At 40.4% G+C, this 22,140-nt stretch overlaps 1 protein-coding gene across 2 annotated transcripts in view; it reads left to right on the top strand.

The window, feature by feature from the left end:
* LOC134225485 (GATA-binding factor C) overlaps positions 1-22,140 on the top strand; it is a 61,976-nt gene that overhangs the window by 14,617 nt on the left and 25,219 nt on the right. Inside the window, exon 2 of one of the 2 annotated variants that reach the window (XM_062705593.1) lies at positions 13,923-14,747. In XM_062705593.1, coding sequence (XP_062561577.1) covers positions 13,923-14,747 — 825 coding nt within the window. The remainder of the gene's footprint in view (positions 1-13,922; positions 14,748-22,140) is intronic. The other variant, XM_062705602.1, reaches the window with a different exon arrangement.

A 22,140-nucleotide genomic window follows, 5' to 3' on the forward strand; every position in this document is an offset into this window, starting at 1 on the left:
TGAGTGAGGATTCGGCAGAAAGATTCAGCCCGCAAAACGAATCATTGAGTCTAAATTGAATCAATCTTCTGAGTCCAACTCAGTATTTTCTGCTGCACTCACTACACATTGGTTTATCCTCATCTCTCGATTTCTTTTCGCACTATCTTTGGTTTCACTTATTCCTGCTGGGGAGGCACTCAGTAGGTATGAATCGTTTGTTGGTTCGCTGTTGGGTTGAGTAGCATTCATTTTGCAATCGTGTGTTCGCTGATGGATTGGGATTTTAAATCTGCGTGGTTCGTGTGAGTGAGTGAGTTTTCCCATAGCTGGTTAGATTATTTGGAATACTTGCTATTAAGATGTCGACAGTGCGCAATTTATGTTGACAATAATTCGTTGATGCAATTAGACAGCTGTTGGTCGCTCCAATTGATAAACCGACCTCGTTTGTTGATATGAGGTTGAGAACCAACTTCATTCCTCGTAAGGTCTGTCACATTTGGTGAATTCTGAATTCCGTAAAAATGTTTGAAAAATCAGTCCATTTGCTTTTCATTCATATGTTTTGGTTGTTGATTATAAGAACGGTGAATATAGAAAAAGGGAAACAGTTTCACGACCCTAAATAAGTTTGCATCTTCATTGGACAGCAGATTACAGGCTGCGTTAAAATGCGCAATGTCATCCCCCATTTCGTATCAACAACCGTCAAAAATATTTCTACGACATTCCAACTTTCTTTGAAGAGTTTGATACAATCGTTTATAAATCTTTCCCTTTGTCCCCATAATACTTTTCGGAGCTAAAACTTTGTATTGTGATTTAGCTTATATAAATTTACCGAACTAACTTAACTAAGTTGAACAGGAATCACATTTCTCGTAGCTGGAACAAATGGGTACCTATGCTCTAAGACCATCGAACTAAGAATTGAAAGTTATAGAAATGGCGCCCAACCTATCAAGCCGATGCCTTCGTCTGTTATTTTCGTCATAATGGCCACCCCAGAAATACCACTACCCGAAAAAATGAAGTCACTGGTCATCGTTCCCGGTGATGGACGACCGTGCTCGGAAAATCGTCCCTCAACCATCAGCAACGGTAGCAATTGGATGGGACCGGCACAGTGCTGTGGGGGTTTTCCCCTCGCAGCCCACAACAAAGTTACAGTTTTTTAATACCCATATTTTTCGTTTCTCATTGTTGCCACGCTGCTCTAGTGCCTTGGACGGCGCTGCTGCTGCTGATGATGATGATGATGATGATGGGGGTGCGTGACTGGACGGTTCCTTCGTCGATAATCATATTTTTCTGTTCACCTCCTAACGTATATGCTACTGCTATAGGGCGGCTACCTCCCTGCTTGTTTGCGCCGTCGTCGTCATCGTCGGCGCTATCGCAGTCGGTTGTAATGTAATAGTCACACATCGGCCACCTCACGAAACTGCATTTGTGTGTTTGTAGGTGAGGAGTTTGGTTTCGGTTGAATAAATTCGGTTACGTGCGGCCATCAAGATGCAGATCTACCTCACGAGAAGCGAGTTGCCGACTGCCGACTGTCCAGGAAGACAACAGCAGCAGCAGCAGCAGCGGGGAAGGCCACTATGATGGGCAGCTGTGCTGGGCGGCGGTGGAACACTATTTGAAGGTTCTTCCGGCGCACCGGCGGCCAGCCGGGAGTGGATGCGTTGCGGGTACTTCAACCTTAAAGCTGATTTTAATTGTTTAAGTGCAACAAAATAATATCACTTCAGAACCGTTCGCCTGGATGGCAGCTGGATGGTTGGTTGAGCGCACTGGGCAACAACGCAACGGTGGGGCTGGTTGGACGGGGTCGGTACAGATTGCGTTTGACGTTCGAATTAGTTTAGTAAAACTCAAATTGAGCACGCAGCCGTGAAGTGCCGACACGGAATTTCACTCAACGTAAATCTTGGTGCGGAGCTGTTAGGAAGATGCACGGAATCGTAACTCTTCTCTCGCGGGAAACTACAATTTTGTTGATTTTTTTAGAGAGTTCAGGCTTCTGGTTGGCATGGTGCGGAGAAATTATGATTATGGAATGTAATCATGTTAAGATTGGGGTATCGAGTACAGCTGAGAATTTTATTTGGCACTTCAAACACAAGACCTTGAACTAAAATGATTGTGTCGACAACAATTAGACCGGCCCAGCATTATACTCGTATCGAATCAATTTTAAATAGAGATTCTCTTTGACTTGAAAATTTTCTCGACAATCCTGCGTTCCCAAAGAAATGATTGTGCTCAACATAAAAATATTCAAATTCGATCGACTAATTCCCTAAATCAGTCTAACGAACACACAAAAAGGTAGCGAACCGTTACCGATGGGAATTGGGTTTCGTAATTAGTAATTTGTTATGTTTTACTGAAATTTGAATGGCCGCTGTTTTTACCCATGATGGAGGGTGCTGCTCCACACGAGAAGTACAACAGTTGTTGATGAAGGAATGGAAATGAAGGTCAAGCGAACGAAACGAACAGTCAGTGCCAAAAATTTCCTGCCCAAGTCCAGCACTGACCGAAGGGAGAAACGTCAATTCAACGTACCAAGAACCATAGCTTTTCTGTATTATTGCCCTCCCTTTGCCATTATCGTACGGATGATGGTGTGGCTTGGGTGCGTTTGCCGTTTCTTATGTAGATTGTAGAACTGCCCTCTAATGGAAGAAATATGCTGATGAGATGGTGTGTGGACTGTGGATCCCGCAGGCTTTCCATGCCCAGCACACGTAGCTATAGCAGCGTGACCAACAAAGAAAGCTCTAATTGTTGGATATTTAACGCATTTTTGAGATTAGCCCCGGCGAAGTGGACTGGACTTGTGGTCATCGGCGGACGTCGACTACAAACAAATTGAGCCCGATAGGGATCATTGTTTCGTTTGCTTGGCCGAGGAGAGGGCGGCTGCCGCCCCTCTTATCTCGATACCCGAATCAGTACACGACCGGCTATTGCGCCTATACGGACGGTACGTGCGGTAAGCCATTCGTCGAATTTGCTGATAAGCCCGGGAACATGACTTTGATTGGGTGTTTAGCACCCAATTTCATAGCGGGTGATTTCAAACCAAAAATAAAACTGATTGTGGCAGCGCGATCGCTCACGTGACCAGTCAAAACGAACTCGAAATTCTTAGAGGTAAGCCATCCGATTTGGCATACTTTCAAAGTTTTGAATCCTCCCTTCGCCGTTGTCATTGTCCTTCGGGTGATAATCCATCCTTTGTGGGCTTTGTCTTTAAAGTGCAAAGCTGCTGGCTGGCTCTAACTGTCTGGAGCAGGCTCAAAGCAACTGCAGAGAGGAAATTTTTGGCGCCAGCGCTACTTACTGCTAATGATGTTTCTATGCTGACTGCTGGTGCTGCTGCAGCCCAGCAAGGAATCCCGTTGAGGTCCGATTTGTGTGAGAGTCCTACGGTGCTGAAGGGATGGTGAGGGGTCGGATTACTGGGTGGTTTGTTTCCCCTGAATTTGAGCCATGCTGTGAAGGGATTAGGCAAGGAAGTACTTGAAATTCAAGTGGTGTAGGATGTAGAGCAAAGGTGCGAGAAAGTGAAACGGTGGATAATGCCCGCAATGGTTGCTAGAAGAAGAATATGGAATTCGCTTAAGAAAGGATTGAATGGAGGATGGTAAACAAGTGAAGAAGTTGGAGTTTACGGTAGCAAACATTTGTTTGCAGTGAAAATGTTTTCTTTAGGATCTGCTGTCATTGGCGTTGTTTGCAATGCTTGAATTGAAATAATGTTGCCGGTTTTCGCGTATGGAAGTTACAACACAGATCAGATTTTCGGAATTCACAATTTATTGATCGCAATCTTGGTTGCACCAAATCCAACATCAACTTATTTGATCATGATGTTATTTATGATCATCGATTGGGAGGGGCAATTTCCAAATTATCGGGTAATCGTACCCTTAGAAGAGGTAACACCAATAGTGGAGTTGGTGGGATTTTATAGAGCTTTTTTATAATTAAACACTTTACAATAGCTTCAGTTGATGCGTCGTGCTATAAATATGCTGTTAGTACCAACTTACCCTTAGATTTCGCTGGAAAAAGTATTGGAAACAAAGATTTTCCTTCATCAAATTGACTACCTTGTATCTATAGTGGAACAACTGTACCCTTAGTGGCGAGACTCATAAGAAATCAATGGATAGCACCACTATAGGAACCAAATTATTTTTATCACAACTAAAGGAACAGTGTATCCATTAGCAATTTTTGATAGTTGATGATGTTACATAACATCAATCTAATTTTTGTTAGCAAAATGTTTATCTATCGACTTAGAGTTGAAAATTTCACATAAGGCCGTTACAAATATTTAATTAACATTATATCCTACTGGTCTCCGAAAGGTCAAGTCAAGGGGGATAATACGGAAAAAATATTAAAATGAAAAAATTCAAAAAACTTTTGAAAATCCTTAAAATTATCCGAATTTTATTTTGTTGTCCCCTCAAAATATTATATTTTGGCAAAAAAATCCGGGGCGGAAGACAAAATTGTTTTTAAATATTTGTATCGGCCTAATGAATTATTGGCAGTGGCTGATTTCCTACCCACCGCTACCACATCCAGGCGCTATCGTATATGCGCAAATACCCAGCATGAGTTAACCACCAGAAATTTGTATGGCGAAAGACATCTAACGCGGGTTTTCTCAATATTAGGAACTTTGCATGAAAAACTATTTGGTACCGGTTATGTAGGAAGGTGTCCGCTACTACGCCTACCAAATATTTTTTCGATGAAAGTGCTTAATTTTGAGAAATCGAACCTTAGATGCCTTTCGCCATACTGATTTCAGAAAGTTAACTCCTAGTGTGCCGCTGTAAGCACGCTCAAAGCAGGCGATTCATTGGGCCGTTACAAATATTTATTGAAAATTATGTCCTACTGGTTTTCAAAATCCCAAGTGGGGGTAAAAAGAACATTAAAATGAAAAAACAATCCTCGGCAAATGTGTTTTCCGGCCTTTTTTCCTGGAAATTTTATTGTTGTTGTCAAATTATTAAAAAAATCTTTTATTTTTGGCGAAGAACGCGATTCGTTACCGGCAAGAAGGTCTCAAAATTTGGAATCAATCGATAATCAACGTAAAAATATTGCATATTTTGAATAGAATTAAAAGCACAATTTTTTTGGTAGAGCTTTTTATTAAAACAGTAACGGTAAATGCTTTTTAATAGGTTATTATTTTATTTTGAGGAAGGGTCGTTTGGCCGAAAGAGATTCGAACACTTGGCCGACCGAAACGGTCATTATAGGCTAAAAACTCCGAACCTGTCATATGGCCAAATAAGAAATTCACCACCATTTACCCAAATGAATCATTCAGCCGAACGAGTCATACGTAAAAAAAAATAGTTTCCCGAACATGTCTTTTGACCGAGAATGCAGTTTGACCGAACGAGTCATATGGCCGACGCCTCAATTTTTTCACTGCTCACTTCTTTCTTCACATATCCAGCTGCTCACAGAGAGTAGTGGGAAGTAAACTATGAGCACTTTCCTACTAACTTTTCGCTTATCGGTTCTTAAAAAATACTTTAATAAGCATATCTAAGAAAAGAAGAGTGAAAAGTGAGGAAAGAAAAGCATGAAATGTTCAATAAATCAATTAACGAATTATTAGTAAAAAGTGGAGTGAAAAACGGTTTTTTGGCCTCGCATTTCTCACTTTTCTATTCTTATTCTAACTGTAAAAGTGGTGATTGTAATGTGTCTGATTCTATTGGTCCAATTTTTTTTTGGCGAAACGTGTCGATGTTAGCCAAACTTCATTATCGATCATATGACCCGTTCAGCCAAATGATCTGTTCTGCTAATCATTCTGCCAGATGAACCATTCGGCTAAACGACATTTTTTCCGCATATAACTTGTTTGGCCAAACGACATTTTCAGCCATATGACCCATTCGGCTTATTGACATATTCGGTCAAATAACTCGTTCACACTGCGTGGATGAATGAAACATTGAAGCTGAGTACAGATGCTTCAACATCGAAAGCTCTCGCGCCGGAGGTAGCTTCAAAACAGTTTCCAGGCGACTAATGAAGAATTCTTTCTCGTCTTTATGTGGCATCGCCGGAAGAAACAGTTCGAGACCGAAATCACATTGAAGCTGAAAATATTTAACCGTTTGGCCGAATATGTCATTTATCGAAAACCAATATGGCCGAAATCTACATACGTCCGAAAATGGCGGTTGGTTGAACAGGTTTTTTGGCCAAAACATGCCATCTGGTCGAATCTGGGCTAAAGGTACCGTTTCGCCAAAAGGGCTGTTCGGACGAAGGGGCCATTTGGCCGAACGGATCATACGGCCGAAAATGTCATTTGGTCGAAGGGGTCATAAGACAGTCAATGTCGCATGCTAAGGCGTTTCCTTTCTTAATTCTCACTTCTCACTCCTCATATCTCAATTCTCACTGTAAGAAAACTTCTTACTGTGAAAAGTGAAAAAGCGATGTGAGAAGTGAGAAATTAGAAGAAGGAGGTCTCACTTTTCACTTCTCATTTCTTCCCCTCGCAATTTTCACATTTCACAGTGAGAAAAATGAATACTTTTCACTGTGAAAAGTGAGAAATGCAAAGTGAGAAATGAGTTGTCAGTTTAAGGCGAAAATGAGAAATGAGGAGGTAGAAATGAAACGTCTCACTTTTCATTACTCACTTCTCAATTTTTCTTCGCACTTCTCACTTTTCACTATGAAAATTGAGAAGTGAGTCGTCTCACTTCTCACTTATCACTCCGCATTTTACAATTATCACTCCATATTTCTCAATTTTCGATGCACATTCCTCACTTTTCACAGTGAAAAGTGAGAAATGAGCAGTGATAAGTGAGAAAAGAGACGTTTCACTTCTACTTCCTTATTTTTCACTTTTAAATTCTTATTCTCGCTTCTAAATTCGAGCTTCGCGTTTCTCACTTTTCACTGTGAAACTTTTTTTTGTCTTTATTAAGGAGACTTTCAGCCCTAGGCTGACTCGTATCCGGACTGTGAAACTATTTTATGATAGTTTTTGTCAATGGGAATACAAATTTCAAATAAAGAATTAAAATTGGCATAAAATAAGTGCCACGGTTAAATGCGCGGTTTAAAAGCAAGACTATGCTGAGTGGTTCGAATTTCCTGTGCCGGTAAAGGATATTTTCGGTTTCGGAAATCGACTTCCTTGGGCACTAAAGTATCATCGTGTTATTCTCATGATATACGAATGCAGAAATGGTAACCTCGCGATTAATAACTGTAAAAGTGCTGAATGAACACTAAGCAGCGAGGCAGCAATGTCCCAGTGGGGGATGTAAAGCCAATAAGAGAAAGAAGTGCCACATTTCTCACAATTTAATCTAAAAATAAAAATTAGCACTTTGAAAAAAACACATCCAAGTTTTGTAACTTTTTTATATTTTTTATTGACTTCCCGTCGATTTTGCTGTTTTGAATTTTTTTATGAGAAACGTTCAAAATTTGATTTTAGCAGTGGCTACTTTGTTGGCCTTGTCGGCCCTGAAGAATTCAAGTAGCCATGTTTGCAATGATAGGAACCGGGGAAGGGTCGTTTGGCAGAAACCCATCTGGCTGAAAATCATTTGGCCGAACGGGTCATCTGGCCGAATAGGTCATTTGGTTGAATAGGTCATATAGCTGAATAAGTCGTTTGGCCGATTAGGAAATTTGGCCGAATAGGTCATTTGGCCGAATAGGACATTTAGTCGAATAGGACATGTGGCCAAAAAGGACATTTGGTCGGATAAGAAATTAGGCTGAATATGTCATTGGACCACAAATAGACTGCCGACTTCTCATCTTTCACCAAAGACATTAGATTGCCCTCAACATAGAAAATTATTATTGCCTTTGCTTATGATCTTGTGTCAAACACTTTGTCGTCACTAGTTCAAGGTTTCGGATCACTCACCGTTTGCCACAGATCGACACTAATAAGCATCATCTAAACCTTCAGTTTCCATGAAGTATGTATTTATCTTGTTCGAACGTAACTTTCGCTGCCATTGCTGTTCACTTCTCTACATTAAAAGAAAGTTCAACAAACGGCCCACCAGAGTCCAACCAGCTAGGGTTCCACAAAGACCCAAACGATTGTTCTTTTTAAGCTCCGTGGCCGATTTCCACGCAAATCTTTAAAGTTCCTTGCACCTAAACTGGACCAATAGCCTGTGTCATAGCCCATCAGAACATACCGACGGGGTATTTCGGACGCGTAAAGTGGACGGATAAAACAAGCGATTCGCTCTTCGCGGTGGTCGTTTTAATAAGAACGTTTGTAGTCTTCCCAGAAGAAAAAAAAGGGGAGACAAAAGGTATGTTATAGTAATTTGAAGCATGCAAGAATTTGTGGCATGTTTAATGTTTTCCGGACCGAACATGACTCCAAGGTCGAAATACGTATCTGCAAAGATATCTAAATAATTGGTGGAATTAAATGGAGTTACTTAACTCGTATCAGACGGTTGAATCTTCTTCTTCTTCTTCTTATTGGCATTACATCCCCACACTGGGACAGAGCCGCCTCGCAGCTTATTGTTCATTGAGCACTTCCACAGTTATTAACTGCGAGGTTTGTATGCCAGGTTACCATTTTTGCATTCGTATATCATGAGGCTAACACGATGATACTTTAATGCCCAGGGAAGTCGAGACAATTTCCAATCCGAAAATTGCCTAGACCGTCACCGGGAATCGAACCCAGCCACCCTCAGCATGGTCTTGCTTTGTAGCCGCGCGTCTTACCGCATGGCTAAGGAGGGCCCTCCTTAGACGGTTGAATACATTCCACTAAAAAGAGCTTAAAATATGTTTTCTCCAAGGCATATTTTTGTTCATTCCGGAGCGAGCAGGACCTTGAGTCACTTTTTTGTTGATTCCAGAGCAAGCAGAACTCCGAGGCATTGTTTCTTTATTTCGAAGCGAGTAGGTCTCCGAGACGCTTTTTGGTTATTCCGGAGCGAGCAAAGCTCTGAGGCATTTTATTTAGTTCATTCCGTAGGTACTTTTTATTTAGCGAAACGAACAGGACTCCGTGGCATTTTTTATTATTCCGGAGCGGGCAGAACTCCAAGACCTTTTCTTATTTATTCGGAGTGAGCAGGACTCCAAGATATTTTTTTATTGATTTTTATCGAGCATTACTCCGAGGCATTTTTTATTATTAGCATGCAGGCATCTGTGGCGTACTTTGTTTGTTCCGGATCGATCTGCATTTGTTTTCTTTATTACGGAGTGAGCAGGACTCCAAGATATTTTTTATTCATTTCAGACCGAGCATGACTCCAAGGCATATTTTGTTCCTTCCGGACCTTGAGTAATTTTTTGTTTATTCCAGAGAGAGCAGAACTCCTAAGCATTGTTTGTTTATTTCGGAGCGAGCAGAACTCCGACGCCTTTTTTTTGTTGTTTTATCCGTAGCGAGCAGGATTTCAATGTACTTTTTTAATTATTCCGCATTGAGCAGGACTCCGAGGTACTTTTTGATTATTCCGTAGCGAGCAGAACTTCAAGATATTTTTTGTTTATTCTGGACCGAGCATGGCTCCAAGGCATTTTTTTAATGGGCATGCAGGCATCTGTGGCATGTTTTGTTTATGACGGAGTGAACAGAACTCCCGAAGCATTATTTGTTTGTTTCGGATCGAGCAGAACTTCGAGACATTTTTTTTTGTTTATTACGGAGTGAGCAGGATAAATATTTGTAAGCAGGTCTCTAAGATATTTTTTTATTTAGGGGGAATGACGGCTTTGGCAGGTTTTGTTCTATTATTGGCAGGGGTTTTTTTATGACTGACTAGGCTCAAATTTGGCCTAAACATTCTTTGCATATCAAAGAATATTGTGGCCAAATTTCATAAAATTTGGTCGACAAAAACCCCCCTGCCAATAATAGAACAAAACCTGCCAAAGCCGTATTTCCCCCTATTCCGAGCTCTGAGGCATTTTTTTGTTCATTCCGTAGCGAGCAGGTCTTCATTTTTTGTCATTTCGTAGCGGGCAGGATTTCAAGGTACTTTTGATTTATTCCGCAGTGAGCAGGACTCCGATACATTTTTTGATTATTCCGTAGCGAGCAGAACTCCAAGATTTTTTTTGTTTATTCTAGACCGAGCATGACTCCGAGGCAGTTTTTTTTATAATGGGCATACAGGCATCTGTGGCATGTTTTACCTATGACGGAGCGAGCAGAACTCCCGAGGCATCATTTGTTTTTTTCTGGATCGAGCAGAGCTTTGAGGCATTTTTTTTTTGTTTATTACGGAGTGAGCAAGACTCCAAGGTATTTTTTGTTTATTCCGGACCGAGCATGACTCCAAGGGATTTTTTGTTTATTTCGGAGCGAACTCTGGACATTTGTTTATTCCGGAGTGAGCGAAACTCCGAAGCATTTTCTGTTCATTCCAGAGCGATCAAGACTTCGAGGCACTTTTTGCTTATTCCGGAGTGAGCATAACTCCGAGGCATTGTTTGTTTATTCCGGAACGAGCAGAACTCCGATACGCTTTTTTTTTATTCCGGAGCGAGCAGGACTGTCATGCATTTTTTCTTTATTCAGGAGTGAACAGGACTGCAAGGTACTTTTTGTTTATTCCGGAGCGAGAAGAACTTGGAGGCATTTTTTGTTTTGTTTTTTCGGAGCGAACAGAACTAGTTTATTCTGAAGCGGGCAGGACTCTTTATTACTTTTTTCCCGAAGTGAGCAAGACACCAATATATTTTTTGTTTTTCTGTACCGAGCATGACTCTGAGGTATTTTTTGTAATCCCAAAGCGTGCAGAACTCCGAGGCACTTTTTGTTCATTCCGTTCTTTTTGTTTATTACAGGGCAAACATGACTTCAAGAATTTTTTTTGTTTATTCTAGATCGAGCAGTCCTCTGAGGCATTTTTTGTTTATTTCGGAGCGAGCAGGACTCCTAGGCAATTTTTGTTTAGTCCAGAATGAGCAGGACTCCAAAGTATTTTTTTTTGTTTTTTTACGGAGCGAATAGAACTCCGAGACATTATTTGTTCATTTTGAAGCGTTCAGCGGCATTTTTATTATTCCGGTGCGAGAAGTACTCCGAGGCACTTTTTGATTATTCTGAAGCGAGCAGGACTCCAAAACATTTTTGTTTATTCCTGAGCGAACAGGTTGACTGTGTGATTCTGTGATCCCGCCTATCTTAGCTTAGAACTGGATCAAACTGATTTGATTTCAGACAACAATATAGACAAGTTTTGTAGTGTTGTTCGACAAACGACTGATTAGCACAGTTTGTCAAACGACTCTGCAAATGATCAAATACAGCGTCAGCTTGTTTATTTTTCGGGGTGGAGTCACTGCCCGTCTGTGCTGGATCGTGTATGTGCGGGATTCGACCCTTCATACAGTCAAATTTACCACAACGTGGGTACAGTGCCTATAATAACAATGCAATTAAGTGTCTAAATTAGAATAGATTCATCTGTCAGTTCCATTGAAATGCGTATTCTAAACTAGTAGGAGACCTGTCAAACGTAATATATGGCAGTACTCTTTTTCTAGGACTCTATGCGATAATTATTTATTTATCGCACGTCAAACATATTGAAAGATTATTTACCTAGTTGACTACTAACTGACGCCCTACATTGCCATATCTTGGGTACTTATTCAAAAGGACGTTTGTGATTTTGTAAACAAAGATTCAAACGTCGTTTTGTCCAATCTGATAACACTTGTACGCCAACCAGACAGGTAGGGAAAGCCTTCGGCTACCTGTTGGTGCTGTTGGTTTGCGGGGGAGTACTTTCAGATTGGACAAATCGACGTTTGTTTACAAAATCACATACGTCCTTTTGAATAAGTACCCGAGAAATGTAGAATCGTTTGCACAAACCAAGATACACCAAAAAGAATCAGTATTTTAATAGGCTTCTAACTACTTTTTCGTCGATACGACTTTCACCATATTCGATAGTGAGATATGGATGAAAAACTACAATTTTTCCTTTACATGACAGCAGTGTTTCCAAATCGTTGGCAATAAAAATCATTCAAATTTTACTTTCGGCAGCCTATAAAACAACCCGAAAACAAAATCCTTCCCAAAACCCATTAGCCAACTCCTCCGCCTCGCTAATCCTCCCCTCTGCTACGTCGCGTTCGTCGTGGGTGCTTCAGCCTGATGTCTTAATTGAAGCTAATTACCACTTTACAGCCAGCGAAACCGCATATAGGAATCGCTTTATCGAAGCTGCTGCCCTGGGCCCGGTCATGCATGTCGGCTCGATCGGCGCGGCGAACGGCTCTGGTCTTGGCCGTCCCGATACCTACATGAAGGCTGACGGTGACGGCGACGGCATGGCAGCAGCAGCAGCATTCGAAGAACCATGTCAAAGTCAAACTGTCTACACATCAAAACCGAAGGAGTGCGCCACCGAAATATTCATCCCGTCCGGTGGGGAATCGATCAAAATCTTCGTCGCTCGCAATCTCCATCATCATCGTCATCATCGTTGCCATCTCCATCACCATCATCATCGCGAGCCAAACAATCAAACTGTCATAATTCGATTTAACCCGGAGCTACTTGCTTACTTCTGTTTATCCAAAACCATATGTGTTGGCTTAATTGAATGGATTAAATGGAAGCCGATCGCGCGAAAGCTTATAGCAGCCGCAGCAACAGCCGTCCCATTAGCCGATTTCGACTGACACCGACCGGGGGAAAACCCCAAATCGAAGGTTGTTGGTGGATTTGGAGAGATTTTGACCGCTCCACCTTCCTGCTTACTCCCGGTCCGTTCTTGGTACTGGGGGAGTCCACCCGCGAAATTACAGGTCCAGCTTAATAGACGCATTAAAACAAATAGGTTTGCTGGTCGGTGAACGCTCATGTTCCAAAACACGAACGAAATTGGAGCAGGCTGAATGTGTGCTTCGTGTTTGGAACAGTGGTGACCAATTGATATCAACCTACAGGATAATATGTCATGCACCGTGAGGACGTCCTCTGAATCAACCAGAAGATGAACCTACTGTGAATTGTGACTTCCGATACCAGGAATTGGGAACCACTGTTTCACTAAATCGAATCCGATGGGCCTCTTGTTAATAACAAAGTAGGTATTGTTTGATCCAAATATAACCAGCCATCAGCCATTAGCCGCGGCACGTTTCGTGTTAATCCACTAAAAGGTTTTTACTCTCCTAGCGGGCCTCCGACGTTGGGTGGCTGGCTGGCTGTCTGCTGTTTATTAGGGAGTAGGTACCGGCTTCATATTGGATCTCACCTTGCTCCAGTGATGATGGCCTTCTTCTCTTACCTCTTATTTCCTTCGGACGGCAACGACCAAACCGAAGACGTCAAGTTTCACTACCAACACATCCACGAAGTGGGTGGACCACCAACTGCCGCGGCCGAATGCCTTTTTTTCCAAGGAAAATATGGTCCATAAAAAGTTGCCAAATCATGCTAAATAAAATCGAATTATGTGCTGCAGCCAGCAGCAGGCAGACACCGGCACCGTCGATCGAAAGCGAAGGGGATGAGCAGGATCGGGTTCGTCGTCTGTCGATTTCCTTGATGTGGATGGGAGTCACTCAGCTGGCGGCGCAAGGTTCTAAACTGAGAAGTTCTTAAGGATGCAAGAGCAGCTAATTTTGAGCGGTTGTCATGAATGCTTGGCTAATGATGAAGGCCTCCAACCATTTAGCATTACGTAATGTTTTGAAATGTGTTGATTTCCAGAAATAGACTGACTGATAATGAGAATTTCTATAAGCTTACCTTTTTAATTTCACGCGTTGATTAACTTATCGTGGACTAGAACTTAGATCGCCGGAATTATTTAGCACGAACTTATCTCTTTCAACTATTTCTAATACCGTTTTTTTCCTTTCTTCATCTCCTCCCACAGCCTCCCGGATGTCACCGCACATGACCCCCCAGGTATGCCGGCCGCACTTTCCCAGCCCGCTGTCCTGGTTCAACGAGTCCACGAAACCGTTCGCGGCCAGCGGCAGCTGGAGTAGTCCGTTCAGCTGTCCCCAGGACCCGCAAGACGGCAAGCAGAGCCAGCTGCAGGCCAGCCAATCTGCTGCCGCCGGTCAGCATTTGTTCTCGTTCCCGCCCACTCCGCCAAAGGACTCGACACCGGACTCGGTGCAAACGACACCGACCGAGTACCAAACCACCCTGAACAGCTTTATGCACCAGAGCCAGACGTCGTCGTCCAGCGGGCTGAACGCGGCCGGTTCCGGTTCCAACAACAACTCCAGCCTGTCGTCCCAGGCGGACAACTGTGGAATCGACGTGAAACCCTGCCTAACTGGAGGATCGCTCAGCGATCGGACCGGAGTGTCCGACGTGGAGCAGAACCAGCCAAAACATCGGGAAGGTACGAACGGCAATAGCAATAGCAACAACAACAACAACACCAGCTCCGGGTCCAGTGCCAATAGTCATGGGGGAAGCAGTAGTAGTGCCACCAGTGGGGCGTACCACAATGCTGCCAATTCGTTCGGCATGTTCGACCAGACGCACGGCAGCGGCGGGTACGACCACACCGGGGGCTACGGGTTCCACCAGAGTGGCCACGGGATCGGTGGGGGCGGTAGTGGTGGCGGCGGCGGCGGCGGAGGTCTCGGTAGCAATGCGGGATCGTACCAGCAAAGCTCCCGGCCTCCGCTCATGAACAGCTCCCACATGAAGGCGCAACGGGCCAAAGTGAAATCCAGTGCCGGTAAGATATGGACACGGTGTGGGGTTATTGTTTATAGTTTTAGGTTTGTTTGTGTTTGTGTTTTGGTTTCGGTTGTAATTTTCCAACTTTTTTGTTTGATAATTGGTATATTTCCACAATCGATGTATTAGCTTCACCAACATTTGTTTACATAATTTTGTATAAATCATATTTAGAAATTGCTTAGCTCTTCTGTTGCTTCGAATATACAAACTACTAACGTTACTAACAAAGAGGCTACTTGTGCTTTACAATGATTGATCTCGCTCCTTCGTTTATATTGATCGAAAACTGATTATTAAATGAATAAAGAAGTCAATTTTCTTTAATCCATTAATTGAATAATTATTTCAACAGGATTGAATAATTATTTCAATTTCAATCACTGTAAAGCTTACACTGAAGTGTATGCGATTTTTAATATAAATAATAAATAAATAAATCAGTAAGCAAAAAAATAATAATTTCAAGTCTCTCATATTGCAACTCATTTGACTAAAACTATGCTTTTATATTTACTCCTCTAAACATCAAACTGCTCCGAGTACATCAAAAGTTATATTATTTTATCCAGAAACGATTATAGACGTATTATTTTATGAAGTATGATTTCTTATTCACATTAGTTATTGTACGTCTTTATTTTACGCACAACGTGTCTATATCTGTGTGTTGGAGCAACTCTATGTAGCAATTAAACACCGAAGACGTCAATGGTATTTCACTGGGGAGGACACCACACGTCTTACAAATAGTTTGGTTGATTATCAACGCTTGCACTATAGTCTAGCTTCACAGTTACAGTTACAGTCAATGTTTTTTTTCTCTTCACTGTACCATAGTTGTGTCGCACAATTCGCAGTTTACTGATGAAGCCCAACATGTTTACTAACGATCGAGTGACCAATTCACATTACGCAATCATAATGACTTTTGAATTCTTTACATAGTGTTGTAGAGGATATTACCGTTTCGATCAAGCTTTGCTGAATTCATCAAAGACTAGATCGTTTTGACCAGTGTATAATTCTCTCAATAATGCCACAATATGTTATTCCAATAGTTCCAGACTCTATTTTATATTTTTTTCAAAAACCTTACTAAAAAAATTGAAAAAAAATGCATGAAAACGCGTAAGAAACGTCTCTCAACGTTTTTCTGGAAATAGATCATTAGTTTATGATATTTTTCAGGAATTCTTCCTTGAATAAATAAAACAATTTTTAGGAATATTTCATATATTTACCATAACTGTTTCATTTTTTATTACTACCTTAAAAGAACCAGGAATTTCTATAAAACATTTCTTAAACGTGTAACCAAAGTTGTTTCAAAATCCGTCGATGTTTTTCCTATTTTCTAAAATAAAGTATTCAGTATATGGTTTGTTTTCTGAAAACCCTTTATGGGGGATTCGGAAAATAGACATACTGATTTTTTCCACAGCTCCTTGCAACGTTTTCTCAAAAAATCATCTTAATTTATCTTTGAAAATTGTTTCCTTTTGATAAGTATCAATCAAATTAAATGCTGCCAATCGTTCTGCCAGATGCTGCTAAAACTCCACTATAAATATTCTCTTAAAATTATTCCTGATATTCCTGAAAAGCATTGAATAAAATTCTCTTGGATTTGTTCAGAGTTTTAATCAGTAAAACCTGAAAATGTTTTTCCAAAGAGCTTCCAATTGAGTCTTGCACATGCATTAGAATTTATAACCGCATTTGGTTCAATATTCAAACTTAATGGGTTCTATAATCTGTATTAGAACCAAACAGTAGGTATAGTAAATTATTCTTATTCATTATTTCGGTACTTTGAAACCAAGAAAAGAAAACTCAACTAATTTACAGAACCGAGCATTCGTTGCACTGAGCCAACAATTTGTTAATCAATACTCCAATACCGAATAGTGAGCCATCTGCGAAAACCCCGTCCTTGCATTTTTGCCCAAACTGGTCAAAACTCTGTGACTTTTGAAGGTTTGGAACTGATTAGAAAAGTATTTCATACAAATTCCTTAATTTCTTAAGTTCGGTCTTTTCTTCGGTCAATTCTCGTTAAAGCATCAAACCCAAATTTCGGTGATAGTTTCACCAGTATGTTGTCGTGTGGGAGCCAAAGCAAGGCAAGTTTACCAAGCGCCTCATCATTCTTACTTGAACCGAAAGTAAGTGCTATATCATTTATGGAATGGGCAGTACATTATTTTGGGTATTGCTGCAATTAGAGCCTGATATGTCCAAATTTTAAGAATTCAATTAAGGATGTCTTCACTATAACAGCATCCTTCCATCTTCCTTCTAGGCTTTTCGCAAGCTAAAGTAACTTTTCTAGTTTCATTTTCCACTTAAGAAGACGAGACGAATTATAAGAATTGGCAACAAACCTACTATACGTACTATTGGACAACCTTCTGACATCCTCCATAAATGTACTGTAAACCAAGTGGACCACTCTTTATAACCACCATGAAGGCTTTATTAGAGGTATTTATAATAACAATAATCAACGGTCTGTCAAAAAATAGACCTTCGCCTGTCAGGTGTTTCTGTTGGGCAATAAAAACCAACAAACCTCATTGCAGAAAAAGAAAGGTATTTGGCGCAAATGGAAGATCCTTTCGACCTGACCGAGCCCGTTTTGGTAATGCCATACTTTAACCGATTACCTAGACCAGTGATCCCCAAAGTGCGGCCCGCGGGCCGCATGCGGCCCTCCAAGCCTTTTCTTGCGGCCCGCGAAGAATTTCAGAGAACGCACTACATGTGGCCCATTGCACTATGGTCCAGGATACAGATTTACGTGAAAAGATGCATTTTACGCCAAAACTATATTTTTTAGAAAAAACTGTTGTTCTACAAAATTGTTCGAAATAGTAAGGCCATCATTATGGTTCTACCAAAAAATAGGGTGGCGCATCATATAAAAAAAAAATATGAAAATATTTTTTTTTATTTCTCGGAATATTGACGGAATGTTCTACAAAGTTATAGCGTAGCTTATTCCAATCAATTTTGCTAAAAAACTTTTTCTGTAGCTCTTAAGTTGGCTGATTTAGAGCAATTTTACCTAATTGGATTAGGGTGTACCTCAAAAAACAGTATTTTTGATCTATTTTTTTGTTTTAGATTTCTCGAAAAAGTCGACTTCAGGTGACTTTTAGAGCTCAAAAAAATGCAAATGGGTAAATATGCTTAATATCTTTTTCCGATCAAAAGTTATAATCGTTTATCTGTCAAAATTACATTTTTTTCATAAGTTGATATATCCGGTTAGGGCAAACCAAAAAAATATATTTACACGGCATCTGAAAGAGAAATTAATATTCTTTATTATGTCAAAAAATTGGGGATTTGTTATTTTTTTATCACAAGTTTTACCAATTTTACTAAAAACATGTTTTTTTTTTTAAATAAATTAATATAACTCGACAACGGAAGAAGATACAGACGATATTCTTATAGCAAAATACGCGTTTTGAAAAGTCCCAAAAGTCTTCAGAAGATGACATTCGTGAAAAATAAAAAATGAAATGAGCAGATCGTAAATAAAAAAAATAGCTCAGCATACTTTCTGCCAACTGATTCGAAAAGAAGGTGATGCAAACGAATCATCTCCTGTCAAGTCTTAAAGAGCGTGAGCATTAGTTTCGACTCATAGTTAGCTATGGCGATAAAACATCACTTAGTACTAAGCTTAAAATTTTTAATAGAAATGAAAAACAAATATATTGCAAATATACTGCGGCCCGCTTCAACAGTTCAAAATTGCGATGTGGCCCTTGACAGTGAGCATGCTGGGGACCACTGACCTAGACTATCTACGACACAAATAGAAGTATTAGAAAAAAAACCGTTTCTATTAAAATTATATACATTGATGTTTGTTTATAAATCTTTACAAATCATTAACAAATTTAGATGTTTTGATCTTTATCTTGATGACCATACATTTTCACGCAAGAAAAAAAAACGTGTATTTTTTCGGGAACAACACTCACGGATTCGGGAATACAGTTACGTTTTCTTGAACGTTCTGGAAAACGTGACTGGTTCTCGAATTCGGGAACGCTTTTTTTGCGTGTCTTCATTGCTACTCCGTGACAATGATCAGAACAATTGTCATTGCACAGGGAACCCATGGATGGAGCGTGGGAGTTACTTTCCAACCTCAATGTGCACAGTCCGAGAGCTCTAAACTTTTCAATGGTTAATAACGGCGCCGGCCTCGTCCTTACGGTCATCGGGGATGGTGAGGAAATGAGGATGCTATCACGCACTCATAGCATGAGATGTGAGAAGTGAGTAGTGAGTCGTCTGTTCTGTTCGGTCAAATGTCCATTTCGGCCAAATGACCTATTCGGCTAAATGACTTAGTCGGCTAAATGGCTTTTTGGGCCAAATGTCCTATTCGGCTAAATGACCTAGTCGGCTAAATGGCTTTTTCGGCCAAATGTCCATTTCGGCCAAATGTCATATTAGGCCAAATGTCTTATTCGGCCGAATGTCATATTAGGCCGAATGTCTTATTCGGCCAAATGTCATATTCGGCCGTATGTCTTATTCGGCCAAATGTCCTATTCGTTCAAATGTCCTATTCCGCCAAATATCATATTCGGCCGAACGTCCTATTCGAAGAGTTTCATCGTGCTTGCAATGAAAATAAAACAAATAGGCTTTGAAACATCGTGAACGAAGAAGATTCAATTTTTTTAGAGGATTTTGCAATTATGAACCTTTTATTAGTTCATGAAAATATTTTAAAAGTATGGGATCTTGAGTAATAATTTGCAATTTGAATCTAGATTCCAGCAATGAAAAAAGTATTATTAGGTGTCAATATCTGAGGCATAATATTATGTCAAAATTGACGCTCGGTTAATCACAAGAAGTCCCGTAGGCTCCTCTTTGCCTATACGGACGTGGTGCTCGTTACAAAATCTGGCCGAAACTCTACTGTGCAGAATCAGTTTTTGCCAATTACGTAGTAGAAATTGAAATTAAATCAATATGCTCATTATATTTGAAAATAAAACTTCAATACTTCAACTGATGGACTTTTTCCTAATGGGCGTAATAGATTTTCACCATAGACTTAGCGATTGGAGGATTTCTCCGAGACCCAAACCCTAGAAATGTCCTCTTCATTCAGTACAAAAAAAAATGATTCCGTACTACTTAGTAGTCTCAAAGTGTCTCAAGGTGTTGTACTTTTTACATCGCAACGTGGCTAAGGTTAACATGCAAAGTTTGGACTTCTGTCGCACAGATTACACAACATTATGCGAGGTAATACAGTCTTGAATGGTTCCCTCTTGCATGAGCTGCCGGTGTGGATAATGCGGTAGATTAGTTCAACAACCTGGTGATTTGAGCCCTTGGCAGATTATGCTATTTTTCATCTACCGGATCCGAAGACTGTATGGTGTAAACCTTGATTCAGTTAAAATCTGAACGCGCTGCTTTAATTTTTACAACACTTTAGTGTTTTTTATAAGCTTTTGACAGCAGCTTTTGACTTTCTGTAGAAAGATCTCTTTTTTCAGTGCTGGAAATTTTGTAACGATCCGTAAACATTTAAAAAAATATAGCAGATGGAAGCCGATCATGTATCTTATGACATCGAGAGACATCTCAATGAATTGGATTTGGATGAGATTTGAATCGGATTTGGATTATTTTTCGAATGGATTTGATTCAGATTTGGATCGAATTTGAAATGAATGGATTTGGATTGGATTTGGATTAAATAGACTTTGAATTAGAATTGTATTTGGATAGGATGTGGATTTAATTTATATTAGACTTAGGGAGAATTGGAAATTGTTGTTTAGTTTGTTTTGAAATGTTCTTGAATGAATGGCTTGTGAATCTTATATCCCTTTTTATATTCTTGCGCCGTTCGTTTAATCTTTTTATTTTACAGTTCAAGCATGGTGAAGAAAGAATTGATAACGAGAATATTTCTATATAGTTATTCTTTATTCATAACAAGTATTAAAGAAACATTTCGTGTATAAGGCCAAAGGGTCCACTCGCCTAAATGACCTATTCGGCCAAATGTCCATTTCGGCCAAATGACCTATTCGGCTAAATGACCTATTCGGTAAATGTCCTATTCGGCCAAATGTTTTGTTCGGCCAAATGTCCTATTCGGCCAAATGTCCATTTCGACCAAATGTCCTATTCGGCCAAATGTCCATTTCGACCAAATGTCCTATTCGGCCAAATGTCCTATTCAGCCATATGTCCTATTCGGCCAAATGTCGTATTCGCCCAAATGTCCAATTCGGCCAAATGTCCTATTCGACCAAATGTCTCATTCGGCCAAATGTCTCATTCGGCTGTATAACCCTTTCGGCCAAATGACTTTCGGGCTAATGGTCTGTTCGGCTTCATGGTCTGTTTGGCAAAATGGTATATTCGGCCGAACGGTATTCGGACAAACAATCCTTCCCCATTTTGATATGCTGATTATGAGAAAGAAAGGAAGACGAATAACTACAATTGCTTAGGATTTCTTCGTAGATTATTTTCGTACGAACAACGTATCGTTTGCTCAAGAAACGCTTGTACCATTCATTGCGTAAAAATTCGTTTCAAAGCCAGACAGCAAGAATAGCAATTGCTTGGCCGAACTTGGGGTTTTCTTCACTTTAGTTGTCGAGTCTGTGCGGATATCTGGACATAATGAATTGACTTGATTTGTACCTTCAGGGAAAAACATTATCAGTCTTATTTCGTTCTGTACTGATAGAACAACAAGGTTTTTTGAAGCATCATGCATCATTTTTTATTTCAATAACTGTTTGAGTCACTTCTCCACTACCTATTTTCCGATTTATAGAAGTTTTTCCAATATTTCGCGATTAGGAGAATCCTTACCCTAGAATGATGGATTAAAGGTTTTCTCGATGAAATCAGCCCTATTTTTCGTCCTTCAGGGTGTGGTCCGACTGAATGAGAATTTTGGACTTGTTTACCACATAAATTGGAAAGTTGACCCCAAGATGGCTGATACACATAACATTCGAGCGAAAGGTATCCGATACGGGAGGTGTTTGAAAATGACCACGAACCATGGAAGATATTAATATCAATACATTAATATAAACCGCCAACGAACTGCTGTTTTTCACGGTAGAACCGATTTACCGAAACTCCAGGTGTGGCATTGCGTATTTCATCGATTCGAACGAAATTCTATTGAATCGAGCGTGTTTGGTATGACGGCTTTCGATTCGATCTCGAAAACGAATTACCGTTCGAGAAGGTACAAGAATAGCGAGATGTTTTGGCATAATGCCGCCCTTTTTGTGAATCGAAAGCGAAAACTTACTAATCGAGAGATTCAATTTCAGATGCGCAACCACTCCACGATGGGATACTTC

This window comes from Armigeres subalbatus, chromosome 1, assembly GCF_024139115.2.
Source record: "Armigeres subalbatus isolate Guangzhou_Male chromosome 1, GZ_Asu_2, whole genome shotgun sequence".
NCBI classification, from domain to species: domain Eukaryota; kingdom Metazoa; phylum Arthropoda; class Insecta; order Diptera; family Culicidae; genus Armigeres; species Armigeres subalbatus.